At 38.1% G+C, this 11,471-nt stretch overlaps 1 protein-coding gene across 3 annotated transcripts in view; it reads right to left on the bottom strand.

Annotated features, from left to right (window-relative positions):
- WAC (WW domain containing adaptor with coiled-coil) overlaps window positions 1-11,471 on the bottom strand; it is an 83,265-nt gene that overhangs the window by 34,717 nt on the left and 37,077 nt on the right. For all 3 annotated transcript variants that reach the window (XM_004702273.4, XM_004702271.3, XM_045289801.1), the window contains one exon: window positions 4,720-4,838. In XM_004702273.4, the coding sequence (XP_004702330.1) occupies window positions 4,720-4,838 (119 nt within the window). The remainder of the gene's footprint in view (window positions 1-4,719; window positions 4,839-11,471) is intronic.

Genomic DNA, 11,471 nt, shown 5'->3' on the forward strand with positions numbered 1-11,471 from the left:
AGAACCAAACAAACAATCCTATCGATATGAATTGGGGGAGGGGGGGTGCGAAGTGCAGACCTTAAGCTCATCTGTAGACTATTGGACATCCCCTTACAGAAGGGTCATAAGGAAGAGACGAACCAGTCAGGCTACTGTATAGCAATGATGAAACATACAACTTTCCTCTAGTTCTTTAATGCTTCCCCCCCCCACCGCACTACTGTCATGACACCAATTCTACCTTACAAATCTGGCTAGACCAGAGGATGTACACTGGTACAGATTGGAACTGGAAACACAGGGAATCCAGGACAGATGATCCCCTCAGGATCGACATTGACAATATTAAGAGGGGGAAGTGGGGGAAGAAAAGGGGAACCGATCATAATGATCTACCTTTAAGTCCCTCCCTCAGGGATAGACAACAGAAAAATGGGTGAAGGGAGACTATCGGTCAGTGTAAGACATGAGAAAATAATAATTTATAAATGATCCAGGGTTCATGAAGGAGAAAAGGTGTGTGGGGGGGGGGGGGGAAATGAGCTGATACCAAGGGCTCAAGTAGAAAAAAATGCTTTGAAAACAATGATGGCAACATGTGTACAAATGTGCTTGACACCTGGATGTATTAATGGATTGTGATAAGAGCTAAATAGCCCCCATGTTTGTTTTTTTTATTAAATTAAGTTACAAAAGGAAAAAAAATAAAGATGGTGTGCAGTCTCTGGGCTGAACTGATGTGACTACAATGTTGCTTCTCTTTTGCAAAATAAAAGTAGGTTCATTTGGGAAGGAAAAAATAAATGAGATGTGCAGCGTCTTAATATGTTTTGAAAAATGGTTTTCATAATCTTATTTTTTCATAAAAGTATTACATGACTATGGTTTTTAAACAAAACACATTTTTTCACCTGTAAACATGTTTTAATATAGTAAATTGATGACATAGTATATATAACCAAAAGTGCTCAAAATTCACAAATGCAAAGAGGGGTCTTGAAACCAAAATGTTTGAGAATGGCTGCTCTAAAATTGGATTAAATAGTTGCTGGGGGCACCCACCTCAATTCTCCTTAGAATCCAATTTCTGGTTTGTTAAGAGTTTTTCTCTTCTCAGAAACAAACATCCTTTTTCATTCTCTAAATTACCGGTAATTTTCTGATAGTTAATCTTGTTATTAACTTTTATAATTATTAAAGAATCACTCATTTACAAAAAAGTTCACAAAATACAGTATCAAAGATGATTGTTTCCTGAGGGAAGCTGAACAGGACGGTCCCACGAGTTAATACAGCTTGCCCTCAGTGCTGGTAAATTCAACCAGCCTCCAATAGAAAATAATGCAGGTGTAGAGGTAAGGATGAATTAAGCGGTCAATGTAACCCAGCAAAGGCTTAACAACAAAACAAAGCCCACCGCTGTTGACTTGATCCAGATTCAAAAACAGTGTAATTTACTCTCTGCTCATATTTTAGCTTGCATATACGGCTTCATTATTTCCCTTCCACTATGATGGTACACCAAAAAGCGGTATAAATGATTTTCTACATGATCAGGCATTTTTTCTCCAAAGATTCCAATAAGGTTTCTGTCACTAAACATTTTGTTGAGTTCTTTACGTTGTTTTACATTAAACTTCTAATCATTATTTAATAAACGAAGCACTTTAAACAAGACTGGGTAGAGAGAGTAAATCTCAAGAGACTGAGAGGACCTGGAAAGACCTGACTGTGGCAGGGCCAAACTCAGTGTGTCTCGGGCAAAGCCTAACCTAGAAGATAACGTTTCTCGAACACCCAAATTCTTTAGAAAGCACAAAGATGAGTGACTAAACTAAAACTGTCTAGCATGATTTTGGTTAGAAAGGAAGGGGCACGCAAGTCTTTTGAGCCCCTGTGAGTCAGTTAAAATGTGACAATAAATGCTAGTCACTGGACTCAATAAAGTACATGTTATTATCTAAATCTCATACCAAAAATAGTAATGTCAACAAACGTTTAGCACTAACTTGATGAAAAGATACCCACAAATCAAATGTCTGTATAGATAGCTGTAGATAATATTGGTACTGACTTTTTTTAACAGACAACTACTTAGAGATACCATAGGATCATCTTCTGTGGAGTTCAACTGTAGTGCATATAGTGTATAAATTTGTATGTTACTATAGAAGTACATATATACATACATACAGCGAAAACCTACAGAAAGAGGATGCTGCTGATTCTGGAGACACAACATCTAGTTTAGTTTTCAGTTTCCACTCATAATAAAGCTCCCTGACGTTACAGAATTTAAGAATTATGTTATCCAGCTTGTCCAATGCCCAGTATGTATTATTTCTAACTTCGTAAAAATATAAATAATGTGAATCTGTTTTCTCTCAATAAGATTTGTTGCTTTTTTAAGTCTGTATGAGCTGTCAATGTCCTACCTGCAGACAAATACTAAATTTGAACTGTAATAATCAGTGAAAAAACATCTTCACCAATGAATGCAACTCTCGAGTTAGTGTTACTTTGTAAATTACTGGGTCATTTATGGCAGTGGTAGTGTCTGTAAATCTTATACTATGTTTTGAATATATATTTTATTGAAAAATACTCATAGCAGTTTTCTTAAGCTTGTTGTCCCAGCTACCACTGTTCTGTGATGCTAAAATGCAAGGCTATGTACTATGTAACTTACATTCCTGCTTGTTTCTGCTAGCACAAAGCATTAGAACATTTAAAAGAAGTCTGTTTACCTGCCCTGGTGCTGTAGTGGTTACGAGTTGGGCTGTGATCTACAAGGTTCCCAGTTTGAAACTACCAGCAGGGAGAAAGACTTTATGGGGGCTATCTACCAGTAAAGAGTTAGTCTGGGAACCTCATAGGGGCCATTCTACCCTGTCTTACAGGGTTGCCATGCGTTGACATCAACTTGGTGTTTTAGTTCTGCTGTCCTATTAGCAATGTTCCCTTGGCCTAGTGATAGCCCAGACGGTTCCAATTCTAGCTCTCCCTTTCCCTTACCAGAACCAGCTGCTTCTCGGTCCTTCAAAATATGTCCCACCACCAGCTTTGTGGGGTGCCTTCTCTATGCATTTAACACTCCCTACCGTTCTCCCCTGCCCCAAGTAGTGATTATTGTGATGTTATACCTCATGTTCCTTGTTTTTCCCAACCTCTATATATCTGGCTTAATCATTCTCTTATATTAAATTCTCATGCTACGTAATTAGAAATGATTCCTGCTTTCCTGAACTATTAAAGATATAGTTTATTCAAATACTGCCATGAACACCCTAATTTCTATGGGAAAGTATTACCTACAGTGTTTCGATGCTGATTGGGATATAGCTATGTAGCAAAATTCTGCAGGCATTAGGTTAGACTTCTTCAAAGTAAGATTTCATTGCAATCAGATAAAATCCTTCAATAGCTTTCCAATACCACAACATACATTTCATATTTCATACTCAAGATATGAAGTCTTTAAGATATCTCCCACTGATTTTCTATTGCTCCTGGTATTCTTCCACATTAACAAAATTCCTGCATTCCGTCTAATACCCTATGCTGTATCACATTTCTTTCTCAGCGCTGTTCCCTGTATATTTCACACACAAATTCCAGACCTCTCAAAAATGTCTTCTTCACCCGAGGCCCCTCCTTGAGTGCTCCCCCCAAAAGCAACATGCACTGTTTTCAATGTTTAATTTTCTGACTCTACCACAGGTCCAAAACTCTAAGACGGGCCACATTTTCATAATTTCATGTATTCACAACCTGCCATATGCCAAGTGGAAACATTTTAATCTCTGCTGAATTTGACTTTCTGTGACTTTTAAAAACATTTGAAATTCTGCATTGCGTTTCATGCTTTCGATAATACAGATATTCATATACTTCATGCCTGCTGGCAGCGGCATGTGCTATGTGTTCAGTTGCTAGTTGCTAACCATAAGGTAAATAGTGGAACCCACCAGCAATTCCTCTCTTCTCCTGCAAAGATTTCTGAAACCCAGAGAGGCAGTTCTACTCTGCCTTACACCAAGTCTATGAGTCAGAATTCACTTGATGGCAGTGAGTTGATTTGTACTTATTTATTTTTGCTTTGGGTTGCTTAGTAGAGTAAGGCACCCAGTAGTGCACAATTAAAGTACTCAGCTGCCGATCAAAGGCTAGTGGTGTGAAACGATCAGCAACTCTGCAGGAGAAAAGATGTGGCGGTCTGCTTTAGTAACAATTTACAGCCAAGAATTCTCACGAGGGGCTTCTACTCTTGTCGTACATGTCACTATGAAGTAGAATTAACTCAACAACGGTAGCTTTGGGTCTGGTCCACCAGAGTCTACTAAAATTATGCCCTAAGGCATTCACTTTTATCTATTATGGAAACACAGTAGAGTTCAAGTTTAACTACTTAAAGTAAAACTAAAAGTAGTTTCACAGTTTTAAGTTCCTTATATCTCAGATATAGGAAAGCTAAAATTCTGCTCTTAAAGGGAATGCTGATAAAATAACCAAAATGGTATTTCTGACTATCCCCAGTTACAAGAAATTTAAAGTTTAACCCATTAGTCAGAAATAGGGACACACCTGTAGCAACGGAAAGAAACATCCACTTTAATTAAGACATTTCAAAACAATAAAAGAGATTATTAAACAAGACTTGCTATTGGGTTGGATTTTTTTTCCTTTTTTTTGCAACCGATTCTGAAAGATAAAACTGGTCATGTTTACAATACTTACTGCATCTGAAGTTTTGCTTGGGTTATTGCTTGGGTTATTGCTTGGATTAGAAGAATGTGAATTTGAACTATGAAGAGCACTGTGGTTGTGTGAATTTTCTTGTGGAGAATAACTGGTCCCTTAAAAAAGGCAAAGAAAAAGCATACTGAATTAACAATTTTGTTCAAATTTAATTTAAACTAGTTTCTGCCCTATTATATTCTGATCATCTGTGTATTAATACTTTTGTATAGCATTTAGAATTCATACATACTCGCATTTTCTATAATATACAAAGCATCTATGAGTCTGCTAAAGATGTGGTTTTAAAGTATGTATGTACTACTACCAGAACTGATATCCTACAAAACAATGTTCTTTAAAAGCATTGTTACTTAAGCAAAATTCGATCTGTACTAATTACTAGTAATCATTCATTTTTGGTGTCCTTTTAAAAAAGCTTTATTGAGGAAAAAAACCACTATGTACTCAGAAGGAAAATGGTATAAAATTCTATTACTAGAGAACACAAAATCACAACTAACCAATATTTATGCAATCGGCTTTGATGAGGTGGTCCATTCCTGTGATGATTCTTTAAGTCTTAGGAACCCAAGGGGCAGCTCTATACTGTCCTATAGGGTTGCTGAGTGAGAATCAACTCAATGGCAATGCGTTTGATTTTCTAGTTAGTGATCACTTATTAGGGAAACTAGGACCAGATTCAATAAGCTAGTGATGTGACAAAAGATATAGAAGAGTGTTACTTAACCTAGCCCAACGTAGGCAATATTAACAGATCTCATAGGAATATATTACAATACTTATGCTTGAAACACCTGGTGGTAAGCACATCTCCGTGTTTTTAATTTTACTTTGCTGTATGGTATGTTTTTATGTAAAATACTAAATCCCTTTTTAATACATGAGATAACAATGCTGTAAGGATACAATCATGAATAAACCAGTTAAGCACGTGCTGTGTGAGGAGGCAATGTCTATTCTGATCTGAGAATGCTATCCTTAGAAAAAGGCCTGCTACCCTGGTTAGTTTGTTAGAAGCTGGATTACAGGAGATCCCACTTATTAAGCTTAAACTATGACAAAAATATAGCTTATGCTGAATACCACTTTCCTTCTGAAAGTCTAGAATTTTAAGCGCTAGGTATAGGATATCTAATAGGTAAGTAAAAAAGTATTCTTAGTAGGGATCCAGTTCATACACACCCAGGTTTATTCATACAAAATGTGTTTTTAAATGTCTACTGTACACTTATATGGCTGCAAAGAAATTCTTTTAGTAATTACACTTCTCTCCGCCTCCTTAGGATGCCACCTCCCCATAAAAGGTCCAATCTAAAAAGTAGATTCTGAAAGGCCAGTTAAATTCAAGACAAAACATTAACTCAGAGGGTTATAGGCAACTGTTTCTTGGGATTCCAAAAAGGGTAATCGTGAATTTCTAAGGACACAGAACAATCAACAGGGGCTAATTAGGAAGACATTATTATTATAATTTTAAAGGAAAACCCTAGCTTTTCCAACAGAGAAAATAAAATGCCAGGGAAAGTTGCACCAAGCCTCCTCCTGTTCCACCGCCCCCCCATCCCCGCCCCCAACCTCCCCAATTATGCACCTGTTTCACTGTTCCCAGGGTAGCAAAGGTTGTCCCAGCAGGCTTGCATTAAAAAACTGACCCCATCCAACCCTACAGCCTCATCTAGACCTAGCAGTCTTCTTTTTGCTATACAAACATTTCAACACAGCATCATTTGATGGCCCAGAGAATCCCAAAAGGTGCTGTTTGACGTGGTGTAATTTTCAGACAGGAATAGGGCTGCTAACTGCAAGGCCAGCAGTTCAAAACCACCAGTTGCTTTTTATTCCCATAAAGAGTTACTGTTTTAGAAACCTACAGGGGCAATTCTATCCTGTCCTATAGGGTTGCTATGAGTCATAATGAACTCCATGGCAGTGGGCTTGGTTTAGAGTTACTTTAATTCTACTAATCACAATAGGCTGTATTGTCTAGTTTGTAAACTTTAAATAAACAGCTTGTGATCTCTGACAGCACTGTTTCCCCCAAAAGGGTGAAAGCAGCATTTCCAAAAAGGGGGAAGGGGAGGGAGGCCTACAAACGCACAGACCTACACGTTATGCTAGTTAATGGGCTATATACAGTACAAAGTTTGTAATTGCCCAGGGGGCACTGGCTAGTTTTCTAAAAAGTGTGTGGTAGGCCAAATAAGTTTAGGACCTTATGCTAAAAGGTAGAACACTGACTTGGCATCCTCTAAAATTTCAAAAGCTAAATCTATAACCTGAACTTGGAAAAACACAAGGCCCAACATGTACTCGGAAACAGGACAGTATGAATGTGTTTCAAAAAGTCCAGAGAAATGGAATGAAAAGACCAGGGAATTTTTTTCCCATTAACTTTTTGAAGATCCATCAAATGTAATAAAGTATATCTGGTTAAAAGCAAGAAAGGGGCATAAGCAACTAAACTGCTCTATCAATTTTGACATTAGAAGGTAAGGAAAAATTGTATCCAATTCTAGATTATCAAACAAGGCTGAGAAATAAAACTAGCTTTTTAAAAGGTCAAAGTTTTCACCTGAGCAAGAACATTAGTGTATCATGTCCTTATTCAAATCAGCTAACTACTCCAAGTCTGAATGCCTTCTGCAAACAACTGTAAGCAAAAGGAAGCTGCCAGAACTACCCCAACCTCAAACTACCAACACTCTCAAACAGCAACTTATTACAAAGTGTATTTTCCAAGGCTGGATTTTAGAGATTCCCAGAATATGTAATGGGACCTGAAGACCTACATTTTTTAACAAGCACTTCAAAAGATGGTTCCAGTATGGAATGCATCTAGGCAACTTTTTGTGAAAATTTAGTTTATAAGATTAAATTGCTGAGGACAGTTAACAAATCTCCCTTGGAAATATGGCAACCTGCTGTAATATACTGGTGATTATGCTTTTGAATATGGATAGTCAAACTTTCCAGTTTTCTAAGGATCTTGTTCCGTTACAGGCGCACTGGTGGCATCGTGGGCTGTAAGCCACAAGACACTCAAGTGAGGGTGAGGTGCTCTGATCCAGTTAAAAGTCATGGCCCCCAGAGAGGCAGCTCTAGTCTGTCCTATAAGGTGGCCGATTTAAGCCAGAAATGATTCACTCATTCACTCACTGTCATGGAGTAAATTCTGACTCAGAGGCCCTATCGGCCAGGGTAGAACTGTCCCTGTGGGTTTCCCAGACTATAGCTTTTTACAAGACTACAAAGCATCCTCTTTCTTCTGCAGAAGTGGCTGGTGCTTTTGAACTGCTGACCTTGCGGTTAGCAGCCCACGGCCCAACTTGTAACCACCACACAACCAGAACTGCCTTACAACTATCTATAAATATTGTTTTGTCTTTCACTGTCTTTGTCCCAACTCTCATTACCCGAACCAAATCATAGGCACTTCAGAACAACTAAACATAAGATGACAAACCACTAAAAAAAATGAGCCAAGGACGTGCATACTTTTCTCCAAAGAAGACCCCCAAGTTGCCACTAAACACAATAAAATATTCTCACCACTGTTAGTAGGTAAATGCAATTCAAAACAAAACTGAGATAAAACTTTTTATACTCACTCAGGTTAACCATTATAAAAATATTAGAAATATGTATGGGTTGTGATAAGCATTATATGAGCTCCCAGTAAAATGATTAAATAAAAAAATATTAGAAAGTGTCCAATTTCTCCAGGATGTGTAGAAATTTAAGCTCTCGGGCAAATTAAAAAAATATTAGAAAGTGTTCAATTTCTCCAGGATGTGTAGAAATTTAAGCTCTCGGGCAAGCTATATACCGTACATACTTGAGCATAAGCTGACCCGAATATCAGCCAAGGCACCTAATTTTACCACAAAAATTGCACTTAAGGTGTACTGAAAACTCGGCTTATACATGAGTATATATGTTAACTGGTATAGACAAGTTTGGTGGCTCCTCAAAAGTTGAACACAGAATTAACTACCATAAAACGGCAATTCCACCATGTGCTGATTGGGCTAATTACATATCACACCAACCTGAAGATACATAAAAGTGTAAAGGTGGACTTTAGCCAGTTAATCAGGTCACAGCCTTTTCATAAGGAGGGTCCTCTGTCTTTCACCTTCCGGCTTGCCGGCTGACACTGGCTACTGCCAGAGCCTTGGAGACGCGTCCACCACCACCGGATTCATACGACTTTGCACCCAACCTGTGATATTCCTGCATTCTGCATCATTGCATGTGGCTGTGTGAGTCCAAAAAGGGGCTTACTGATCTGAGTTGGACTGGGCTGGGATATTTTCTCGATATATAATAACTTCTTGATATAAAGTTCTTTCTTACACGAGTTATCTCTGGATTTGTTGCTCTAGTCCACCCAGTCAAACACACCAGGTATACAACAAAGACTTGGAAAAAGAAACTCACCAAGATACAGGTAATTTCCAGCTTACAACAAAGCCAAGTTACAAAAAAAACACTATAAGTGACCTCAAATCTGGGGGTTGGTGCGCTGCTTATTGTGAGTAATAGAATGTACTATAATACCGCAGGCATGTAATTTGCTAATGCCACCAAATCTGTAAACTTACATGTTCTGTTTCCCATCCCAAAAGGAATATAAATGATCTCCAAAAAAATAAATTGAAAAACAGATTATAGATTTCTAAAGATCACAAAAGGCAGTAATAATGAAATAAAAAACTCATCATTTATACCAGTGTTCACTGCAGTATTATTCAAAATAACCTAAGTGCTAACAGATTAATGGATTTAAAAGTAGTGTATATATACAATGGGGTATGACTCAGAAACAAAGGAATAAAAATCTAATGCATGCTATAATATCGATGAATCGAAAACACTACTCTAAAATGAAACAAGCCAGTCACAAAACGCTATATAATTACCCTTATTTAAAATACGCACCACCACCCCTCTTTTCCCCAAGCCCACAATTACTATTAGGTTGATTCTGTTGCTCCATGGAGTTCTTTCGATTTTTTCATAGATCGCCAGGCTTTTCAGCCAAGATGTCTCTGGATGGACTCAAACTGCCAGCCTTTTGGTCAGCAGTTCAAGTCCATTAATTGATTGTGCCACTCAAGGACTCCAAAAAAATATTTAGAATAGGCAAACGCAGAAAAACTGCAGACAGATTAGAGGTAACCAGCGGTTTGAGGGAAGGAGGGGGTGGGGAAATTATTGCATAATGGGTAGTTTGTTTGGGGTGTTGAAAACATATAGTGCTGATGATTGCAAACACTATGAATAGAATTAACGCCAGCTTTTAATTGTGCAAAATTGCACACTAAAAATATAAGGCCTATGGGGAAAAACAGAGTAGGGGTTTCCCACTTAAAATTATGCACCTTTATAAACACAGAACTTAGAAAACATCAACAGTATAGGCAAGCACCTTAGATAGTCCTGCTACTCTCTCCTTACTTTACAAAAAAAAAAAAAAGGTTGGCTGTCTCAAACCCACCAGCCAAGATAAGGCATTCTTGTTTTCATAAAGACAAAAAACAAAACAAACAACGAAACAAAAAAAGACTGACAGACTTAGAAAACCCAGAGCACAGTTCTAGTGTTCTAGAGGGTTAATCTAAGTCAGAATCGACAGGACAGTAGTGCATTTTGGGTTATTAAATGAACCCTGGTAACGTAGTGAATTATGAGTTGGGCTGCTAACCACAAAATTAGCAGTTCAAAACCACCATCCGCTCTTCATGAGAAAGATGGAGCTTTCTGCTCCCATGATTTTTTACAGCCTCAAAAATTCACGTAGCTCTAATCTGTTCAAGTCACTGTACAGCGGTGAGTTTGGTTTTGGTTTTATTAATTGTTTAACACTTTCTTTTAAGGTAACTTTCAAATAGATGCTTATCACTTAGATGAACACTGACAAACTGCCATACAATGCACCTGCAAAAATACATGTCACAAATACCAAGGAGATTGCTAGAAGGACCAAACATAGCAAACTCACATAAATGACAAAGTTCTCACTGAAGTTCATTAATAAAGATTGATTTAAAATATACACTATCATCCTATATAAAACAAATATGTTAACTGCTTCCGACTCATATGAACCCTTTCTTATACTGAAGTATAACTAATTAAGAACCCTTAGCACTTGTTCCACCTGACCAACAAATTGGGTTGGTAACCTGTCAAGGATCAATCATAACGAAAGAACAATCATTTGGAAGGTACTAATGACTTTGATCTATACTTTGCTATTGCCGTAATAGGTTGTAGGAGCCCTGCTGGTGTAGTGGCTATAGGTTGGGCTGCTAACTGCAAGGTAGGTAGTTTGAAACCAGCAGCAGCTCCAGGGGCGAAATATGGGGCTGTCTAACAAGTCGGTCGTCATCCAGTCTCGTCACTTGTCAAATAGGTAATGGTCGGTGTACAGGGTTAGTAATGATCACATCAGGTCTGAAATGCTATGCTTTATCTGAATTTCCAAAGTAGTACAATCTTTAGCCTCTAACAGCTCTTCGGTCCTGTTGGGTTGGCTCTAATAGTGACTATACACAACAGAATAAAACACTGCCCAGTCTTGCACCATCCTCACATTTGTTCCCAAGCCTGCGTTCGTTTTTGTAGTCACTGCATCAATCCATCTCCCTGAGGTCTTCTATTTTGCTGACCTTCAACCTTACTGTGCCTGCTGTGCTCTTCCAGGGACCGATCCCACGGGGGGG

Source organism: Echinops telfairi, unplaced genomic scaffold (genome assembly GCF_000313985.2).
Source record: "Echinops telfairi isolate 266 unplaced genomic scaffold, ASM31398v2 ScPeMD7_31;HRSCAF=116, whole genome shotgun sequence".
NCBI classification, from domain to species: Eukaryota; Metazoa; Chordata; class Mammalia; order Afrosoricida; family Tenrecidae; genus Echinops; species Echinops telfairi.